Raw genomic sequence first — 10,233 nt, 5'->3', positions numbered from 1 at the left:
TGATACAGTCCAGCACAGCGACAAAAAATAGATGTAACACCCATATCAAATTAGAGATTGAGAAACTGAAATTAAATCTGATCAATCAAAACAAAATTTACTTGATAATGGCTTATTTTTTTCTTATTAGTTAAATTCAAATTCTCCAGAATTGTAAAGTTGAGCCCAATATGGACCCCCCTAAGCTTTGAGAATTTTTTGCTAAGGTCAAAATTGAGTCAAGATTAAAAATTAATGATCACATTAGAAAGAGGGAATATTTCTGAACATTGCAAAAAAGTATGAGTCATATTCATATATTTATATAGTTGCAGAAGAGATTTAAAAGAAAGGTAGCATTTAAAGCACTTTAGCAAAATGTGTACCCAATGTGAACCGCGTATATGTCTTCCCTTTTTTATATTTGTGACAAATGTCACATTTATGCATATGTTCGGACATGGCTCACATTGATATCACCATACAAAGAGTTCCTATTTTCTTTAATTATAAATAAAACGTTGTGACGAAAATATAGTGTTATAAAGTATGAATATAGAGCTATAATAATATGAACTGCGGAAATTAATAACTACGTTTTCATAATTATAGAAAACAATTACTTATTTACGGAATATTACATCACGATTACGACGTATCAATTTTTTCACACAAACAAAATAAATAATATAATCTATGAATCGATACAATCGAATCATACTGATCGTCTGTGCGAATTTTATCATCTGTTAAATTAATTATATAATTATATACAAATAGTAAATGGCCAATTTTAAAAAACTGGGCCCAAATTGAGCCCAGTTATCTTATTACCATTTAATGCTTTCTCTTTCTCGTTCTCTTGTTTATCCTCCTTCTCCTTCCTCTCAAAGAGCTATTTATGAACTCATGCTAAATTATGATTATGTCTGATTATTGAAATGTAATGAGTTCGCGCGACACTTTACACAGCATTCCCAAGAAAACAGAAAGATAGTTGCTTAAAAATATAGAGTAGACCGGGGAGTAAAGTGCCATTTTTGACATTTTTTGCTCTAAAACAAAGAATATTTAAGTCACCAGATCGTGTTGCTATTTATCAAAACTAGAGATCTTTAACTATACGGAAGGCATGCAAAAAGTATGCGCATATAATTGATTAAAAAGATCCTATAAATTTTGCAGAGGAAGTCATTCGGCACTTCTTATACCCCGTATGCGAGGCAAGAAGTTCCACATAATGGTGAAAAAGTACCATACTTCTATATCAAGTTTGAACTATTCTAAGAGATCAAAATAGGTACTTACTAGAGAATTTTTTTTATTATAAAGCACTGGCCTAAGTGGGTTTGGTTAAGTAATAAAATTACAATAAAAATGGAACAAAAGATACAATTAAAATGTCAATCTCATAATACAAATAGTAAATTATTAGGATTATTTTTAATAAAAATGCAACTAAAAATCTCTCGGTAATTATTCAGAATGCACTTCACCTTTGATTTTGATGAAATTAGACTCATTCGATGCGTTTTTGAGTCATTACACTTTATTACTTTAACAGAATTCCTAACCTGAATAGATCAACTTTAACGCTTATAATATCTCAGTTTGTAAGACCGATCCGGTTTTTTCTTACAGATTCTTTGCGCTTCGTGCAAAAATGCGTCGGAAGTGAAGGCCGTATTCTAAATAATTATCAATCTCTGTGTAAAAAACACCGTTAATGCCGATTCTATAATAAATCAGTAGTAGGAAGTCTTACAATTAGTTTTAATCGGTGAAGTTAATCAATCAGCATTAGTCGTACAAATTGGCTATTTGTCAATTTCATATAAGACCTAGGATTACCAATTTACTCATTGTAAAATCAGCATTTAAGGATAACAAGAGCAATCTTGGCACTTTTTACCCTAGTAATACAAATAAACTTTTGCTGCAATGTTATTAAAAAAGTATAATATGTATAATAAAAATAACCGTTTTAATAATCGCACTATTAAAACAATACAATAAGATTAATAAATACATACTTAATCTAGTTGCAAAAATGATTCCTTCAGACTAAAATAACTGCGACGTTAATATTTTACTTTTGGCGACGTTAATATTTTATTTTTTAAACGCACGGACACGTCCGCTTAAGCTTCCTGCGACAGTTATTAAGCGGCAACAAACTGTGTGGCGTGAGATTTCCACTTTTAGTTGACGAATGATGTGACGGAATTTTCTAATATAAATACACTATCATCGAAAAACAAGGGTGAATATTTATCCCCGGGAAACCTTTACTCCTCTACCCTACACTATTCAACAAAATTAAAGGATCATCTGTTCCACCATACAAAAATAGGCAAATTTCAAAGTAGAATAACTGAAAAAAATCATCATATCGAGATATTTAAAAAAGCATGTTACAGCTTGAAATCTCTACTTTTCAAATCAGTACTTCAAAAATCTTACTAATATTTTGTGAAATTATACAAACATAAATAAAGACTCCAAAGACATCAAACTCAAAATTTTTTTTGAAATTTGCAAAGTTTCACGAGACGAATTAAAAATTGCACACAAATGCGGTTTACATCATTCGAAAAAATAAATCTTTATTTTTAATTTGTTTTTTTATGAAACCTTTTTTGTGACGAACCTTTGTACGATTTTTTTTCTCCGAGTTATTCAGCATTGAAGCAAAAATGACTCTTTCTGCTTCGATGTTGAGTAACTCGATGAAAAAAAATCGTACAGAGGTCAATAGAAAAGCAAATTACAACTAAAGATTCACTCTTTCAAAAACTGTAAACCGTATTTGTGCGTAATTTTTAATTCATGCTGTAATATTTCGCAAATTTCGTAAAAAAATTTGAAATTTGATGCATCTTTATTTATATTTGTGTAACTTTATAAAATATCAGTAAAACCATTTTCTAAAGTATCGATCTAAACAGTAGAGATTTCAAGTTATAAAATGCTTCTTTAAATATCTTGATACGATGATTTTTTACGAAGTTATTCTATCTTGAAATTTGCCTATCTTTATATAGGATAAAACATATATGATCTTTTAATTTTGTTGAATAATTAAGTGTTTTCTTTAAACTAATTGATTTATCTCATTATTCTATAAAGATATTCAATTGCGATTATTGAAAAATTTATAATAATTTACAAGATATTTTATATTTGATGTTAAAATGTGCTAGAATAAAGCTAGTGTATATAAAGTATCTTATACTATTAATTTTTAATTTAACTTTAATTTATATGCAGACAACTAGAAAAATCATATAATTATAATGTAAAAAAAATTATATAATTCTAATAATATAATTCTAATTAAAAAAAAAAAGTAAACGTGACCCGCAAATTCAAAGTTGCTCCACAAAAGTAAATAAAAGAATTAAACATCATCGTATGTTATCTTCAATATTAAACAAACGATAAATAACAAAAGTGTACTTTGCTTAGTTTTAAAAATAATGATTTGTAATCTTTAGTAGGACACATTGTATACATACATATATTAAAAATTAAAAAAATTGTAATTATAATTTATATTCTCAAATTTAATTTTGAAATCACGAAACAAGTATGTCTATAAATAAAATAGCGTCATTTTCTATCAATAAATTTAGATTAATGACCAGCGATAATAGGCATTAAAAAGTGACAATCATCGACGATAATAGACGATAAAAAACAAGCAAAAATATTAAACCAAGAGCGTTCTCTAGATACGTATAGAGACGGTGATCACTGCGATTTGCTAGAGAATCTTACATATATAAATAAATGTTAAAGTACACGTTTCATTAAAGGCTTCAAGAGATCAGCATAATGTACGATAAAAAAAAAATAAAACTGTAATAATCACTGGAGCAGCTGCAGGATTAAGCTACGTCGAAATATTGCTTCGCAATGGCATGTTGCCAATGGCTCTCTGATAACAATAGTATTTTGTCAACCAGAAAAATTACACCTAATTTCTGAGTTGGGATAATGAGAAAAATAATTTAGATAATGTCCTAAGAAGGTGAGTTTGTACTACAAATTATAAATAAGTTATTGATTTACATCTAGGAAGTTTAAATATTTGCCACCTTCTCAAGTGTAAATTTGAGTCTGGAATACAATCTTATAATTTTATTGATACAACTGTTACAGACTACACATACATATATATATTCCTGTAAATGTAAAGCATGTATAATTTACATCTTTTTCCATTATTGCTTAGTGATGAAAATGTATTTTGTATTTGTTATACCTCATTCACAGAATGGTACATGGATATAAATTAATTAGATTTAATTTACATAATTATGTTATGGGCTAAATATATAACAAAGACATGTAACAAAGTTATCGTATCAAGATATCTCGTTTACGCCATAAAGTTACGCTGTCTTGTTATAAAACAGAGACATCTATATAATATATGACAAAGAATTATATAACAATGCCAAGTCATGTTTGCTAGGATGTAATTGCATATAGCATAATGCAAAATTTTTTAAATAAGTAACTAAGTGTTTTCTTTACACCAATTGATTTATCTCATTATTCTAAAAAAGTATCAAGATGCGATTATCCAAAAATTAATAGTTTACGAAACATTTTATATTAAATGTCAAAATGTAGAATAAAGAGGAAAATAGTAATATTAATTTTTCGACTATTTTACTTTAATACTTTTATATGCAGAATAACTAGAGAAATTACAATGTAAAAAAATGGTATAATTCTAATTTAAAAAAATAAATATAACCTGCTAATCTACAAAGCTATAAAATAGGAAACAAAAAAACAAACATCATCGTATAATGTTATCTTTAATACTAAAATAATAACAAAAGTACAAAACAAAAATGTTATACTTTGCTTAGTTTTAAAAATAATAATTTGTAACACACATATACAATACACACACCATATACAATATAACATATTAACCGTATATGTGATAACACAAACTATAGAAATCAAAGCCTTAAACGGTCTAGCTGGATTTTAAATGCTTGTATGATTCTGGCGATAAATGATAAATTTATATACTACGTATGTAGTCCCCAGAAACGTGCACCAAAATGATTTTTCGGTCTTTGAAAATGCTAACTCTAATATACATATATTTGAATTTAAACAAAATTGTAATTAAAAATTATAATTTATCTTCTCACATTTATGTTTGAAATCACGAGATAAGAGTTTCCGTAGATAAAAAATTTTCCACCGACAGATTTAGTGATTAATCACAAGCACTACAAGCGATAGTCATCAACAATTATAAATAAGCGATAAGGAAAGATATTAAACCAGAAGCAATCTCTGTACAGAGACAGTATTCATCGCGATTCACTAAAGAATCTTACACAAGAAAGTTACATAAGCTAAAGTACGATTCATCAAAGGCTTCAAGAGAACATAATGTATGATATAAAGAATAAAACTGTAATGATTACTGGAGCAGCTACGGGATTAGGCTACAAGTATGCCGAAATACTGCTTCGCAATGGTATAAAAAGTGTTGCTGTGGTCGACCTGCCAACGTCAAACGGCCAGAATGCTGTGGCTACTTTGGAGAACAAGTTTGGAAAAGGCCGTGCCATCTTCGTTGCCTGCGACGTCACGAAAGCTGATGATTTTGAGAAGACATTCAGGAAGATCGTCGACACGTTTAAAGGACTTGATATTCTTATCAATAATGCTGGTACATTTAACGATAATTATTGGGAGAAAACGATCGATCTCAATGTCAAGGCAGTAATTCGCGGCTCTATGTTGGCATTTGACTATATGGGAAAGCATAAAGGCGGCAAGGGTGGTTTAATCGTGAATATTGCATCCGTGGCTGGATTGGACCCAATTTCTGCTATGTCAATGTATTGCGCTTCGAAATACGCTGTTCTAGGATTCAGCCAGTCTCTAGCAAACATGTATAACAAGACTGAAGTGCGAGTTGTTATCATGTGTCCGGGCGCTACAATAACAGCATTGATAGAAAATTTCAGAGATAGAATCCATGATTCCATTCGCGCTGTACTAGGTAGTGATATTCCGGATATAGACAAAATACCGAAACAAACAACTGACCATGTGGCACTTGCGATGTTAGATCTCATTCAGAAGGGTAAAAACGGAGCGGCTTGGGTCGTTAACTATGGTAAACCTCCAAATGCCGTGCACTTTCCTCCTTTTTCCGAACGACTTCTGTCTGTCTAAGTTGGTATTTGATAACTGTTCTTACTTTGTTTTAATCAATTTACAATGACTACCAAATCAATTATGTATACGCAATTATATAAAATAATGTCAATTTTAAAAGTAAACAATATAATATTATTAATCGCATCTTTACATGAAATTAATAAAATTATATTGTTTATTTCATGTGTAATAATTAATATTAATAAAGTAGATATTCGTACTTGCTATCATCATAATCTTAAGATATTATTAAAAGTCATATATAATTTTATATAAATTTATTATTAACAATATCCGTTTCAATAAATGGTATATTCTATAATTTCTTTCTTACAATTACAAAATATTAAATTCACTAAAGATAAGACGATTGAAATTTGGAAAATATTAATTTAAAAAATAAAACATGTGTGTGTGGCTTTAATAAATAGTACAAGATAAATTCTAAAAGTTTCTCAAGAAATAATTTTTAATTATAGCTCAATGAATATCCATTTCAATAAATACTTGCTTATAGATCATTGATCAAGAAAATATTAATAATTCGCATCGACCGATAGTTTTTAATCGTTTATGAAGTGTGATTGCATTTCGATATACTGAACGCCGATACTTTCGTGCTTGATTGTCAGTGAACGAATGTAAACGAATGATAACCGTGATGACCTTAAATGGCGTCACATAGTTGTGACGTGCGCTAAGTTTTATTTTTGTCAACTATTATGAAATGTAAATGAAATATATGCCAAATATTATGTATTCCATGTAATAGACCTAACACCCGTATCAGACTAGAGATTTTGAAATTGAGATTGAATTTTATCAAAATGAAATTTACTCAACTTGATATACATATAATTGGTTTCTTTTTTCTAATTGGTTAAATTCAATCACCTCCGGGATTGTAATTGTTCCTTCTCGTCCTTCTGTTTCTCCTTTTTTCCTCCTTCTCAAAGATATTAATCTCGCACCCATAAATTATGATTGCGTCTAATCATCGAAATGTAATTCGCGTGGCACTTTACACAGCACTCCCGGGGAATATATAGTTAATTTAAAAAAAAAAAAAAAAATTAAGGATTCAGTTTTGAGAGTTATGGGCCTTTATTTCATATTTCCTATTGATTGTATTTTTCCATGTACGGTTCAATAACATTCTTATTGTTCTTATTGTTTATAAAAATAATTTAGTTGCATATTGCAAAAAAACGCATAATTTTTTTAAATAAGCACCTATGTATGTTTTCTTTATACCAATTGACTTATTTCATTATTCTATAAAGGTATTAAGATGCAATTATAAAAAAATTGATAATTTATGTGATGTTTTATCAATAAAGAAGTATAAAGTCAATGAGAGCCGACACATTATTAACATTTTACTTACTAACGGTTATAAGGCTGATTTTTAAAAGCATTAAAAAAAGACTACACACTAAAGTCGAACAACTTAACAAGAACATACCGAAAGAATAGTGCCAATTACAATTTAATTACATATTTTACTGTTCCCTACGTGCTTTCAATAGTGGAAAAATTCAAAAGATTTTTCAAAAATAACAGAGCGGTGCGTTTGGTTAAATAGGAATTAATAAATTAAATATCTTTATAAGAACACAAAAGGATAAATTACCGTCACTATCACATTCTAATGTAATCTACAAAATTAATTGTCAAAATTGTGATGCATCTATGTGAACCAGACGAAACGATTATTAAAGACACGTATTAATAAACATCGAAATCACATAAATAAGAATACCATACAACACTTTGTAATCACAGAGCATAGAATCGAGTAAAAGCACGATTTTAATTGAAAGGACATCAGTATTTTAGACGAAGAACAAGGATTTAATAAAAGACCAATTTCGGAAGCAATCCATATAAAAAAACAAAAAATGGACTTAATCTGCAAAATGACACGGAATTGTTGGATACGTTATACAATGATTTAATTTAAAGGAAATGTGTTCTTGTTTTGTAAATTATAAATTTGTATCGTCGAGTTTTTTTTGCATTGGTATATATATTTATTCTATTTAACTTTTATACTTATAAACAATCGCGAATGAGAAACGTCCTCTCACACGCTCTCAAAACTAGTTATATAATCACATCGGGTTATCGTTATGCTAAGTACTGTAAGGTTTATCTAACTGATACAATCAATTTCAATACATTGACTACGATTAACATTTCAAAAATTTCAGATATTAACTCGATTTTGTACAACGGACGATAATAAAGTTCTTAATTTTAGACAACAGTCTAACGATGATTTATTGACAGCATTTGCCTATTGTTTTACAACGTATCAATTTGATGTTTTACATCGTATCAGATAATTTTATTGTTACACTGAAGAAAACCTAATCTTATGGTCGAAACGTTCGTAATTGGTGATTGACATATATATTATTGTTGATTACACACGTACAACTATGTCGGCTCTCATTGACTTTATACTCATTTATTGATTTAATCTTTGGAGCCTTTTTCAATTATATTGAGATATTTGATGTCAAAATGTGCCAAAATATATATAAGTGTAAAATATCTCGTAATGTTAATATTTCAATTTATTTTAATTAATTAACTTTTATATGCAGGATAACTAGAGAAATCATACAATGTAAAAAAAATTGTACAGTTCTAATTAATTAAAACAAAGGTGATTTGATAACCTTCGAAGCTACTTCACAAAAAGCAAATAAAAAAACAAACATCATGAAATGAGATTATCTCAAATATCAAACGGGTGATAATAAAAATGTTATACTTTGCTTAGATTAAAAAATAATTTGTAAACATATAGATAAGATTGGATTCAATAAGATTGGAAATATAATTTATAATACGATCAATATTATAGATTCTGTATACATATATTTAAATTTTAAAAGATTGTAATTATAATTTATTTTTTCAAATTTATTTTTACGATTATGAGACAAGTATTTTTGTAAATAAAAGAACATTATTTTCCATAAACAAGGTTCAGTGGTTAATCACTAGTGATAATAGGCGTTACAAATAGCGATAATCATTGCGAATAATAGACGATAAAAAAACAAGCGATAAGAAAAAAATATTAAACCAGGAGTGCTCTCTGTATAAAGATGTTTATCGCATTTCGCTAAAGAATTATACATCAATAAACGTTAAAGTATACGTTTCATCAAAGACTTCAACAGATCAACATAATGTATGACGTAAAGAATAAAACTGTAATGATTACTGGAGCAGCTGCAGGATTAGGCTACAAGTATGCCGAAATACTGCTTCGCAATGGTGTAAAAAGTGTTGCTGTGGTCGACCTGCCAACGTCAAACGGCCAGAATGCGGTAGTTACTTTGGAGAACAAATTTGGAAAAGGCCGTGCCATCTTCGTTGCATGCGACGTAACGAAAGCTGATGATTTTGAGAAGATATTCAAGAAGATCATTGACACATTTAAAGGACTTGACATTCTTATCAATAATGCTGGTATATTTAACGACATTTATTGGGAGAAAATGATCGATGTCAATGTCAAGGCAGTAATTCGCGGCTCTATGTTAGCATTCGACTATATGGGAAAGCATAAAGGCGGCAAGGGTGGTCTAATCGTGAACATTGCATCCGTGGTTGGATTGGAACCAAATCCTTATTTAGCAATGTATAGCGCTTCGAAACACGCTGTTGTGGGATTCAGCCGGTCTCTGGCAAATATGTATAACAAGACTGAAGTGCGAGTTGTTATCATGTGCCCGGGCGTTACAGTAACAGCATTGGTAGAAGATTTCAGGGATAGAATCAATGATTCCATTCGCGCTGCGTTAGGTAGTGATATTCCTGAATTGGAGAAAATTCCGAAACAAACAACTGATCATGTGGCACTTGCGATGTTAGATCTTATTCAGAAAGGTAAAAACGGAGCGGCATGGGTCGTCCAAGATAATCAACCACCATGCGCTATGGATTTTTCCCCTTATTTCGAGCGACTTTTACCTATCTAAGTTGATATTTAATAACTTGCTCTACGTTGTTTTGATCAATTTATAT

General features: G+C 29.5%; 2 protein-coding genes across 2 annotated transcripts; both read left to right on the top strand.

Moving 5' to 3' along the window:
• Positions 1–5,333: 5,333 nt before the first annotated feature.
• LOC108749662 (15-hydroxyprostaglandin dehydrogenase [NAD(+)]-like) lies at positions 5,334–6,269 on the top strand. The gene has a single exon (XM_018488493.1). The coding sequence runs from the start codon at positions 5,407–5,409 to the stop codon at positions 6,199–6,201; it is 795 nt and encodes a 264-aa protein (XP_018343995.1). The 5' UTR covers positions 5,334–5,406; the 3' UTR covers positions 6,202–6,269.
• LOC108749663 (15-hydroxyprostaglandin dehydrogenase [NAD(+)]-like) lies at positions 5,344–10,233 on the top strand. Its single transcript, XM_018488494.1, has 2 exons — positions 5,344–5,378; positions 9,360–10,233. Exon 2 carries the CDS (start codon positions 9,393–9,395, stop codon positions 10,185–10,187), a length of 795 nt encoding a protein of 264 aa, XP_018343996.1. The 5' UTR covers positions 5,344–5,378; positions 9,360–9,392; the 3' UTR covers positions 10,188–10,233.

The sequence above is a fragment of the Trachymyrmex septentrionalis genome, unplaced genomic scaffold (assembly GCF_001594115.1).
Source record: "Trachymyrmex septentrionalis isolate Tsep2-gDNA-1 unplaced genomic scaffold, Tsep1.0 scaffold31, whole genome shotgun sequence".
In the NCBI taxonomy this organism is placed as follows: Eukaryota; Metazoa; Arthropoda; class Insecta; order Hymenoptera; family Formicidae; genus Trachymyrmex; species Trachymyrmex septentrionalis.
The sequence above is the reverse complement of the archived record's forward strand: the minus strand, read 5'-3'. Positions and strand labels throughout refer to the sequence as shown.

Bases quoted from the DNA above. Each gene is read 5' to 3' on its own strand.
- LOC108749662 (XM_018488493.1), top strand. From the start codon at position 5,407: ATGTATGATATAAAGAATAAAACTGTAATGATTACTGGAGCAGCTACG.
- LOC108749663 (XM_018488494.1), top strand. From the start codon at position 9,393: ATGTATGACGTAAAGAATAAAACTGTAATGATTACTGGAGCAGCTGCA.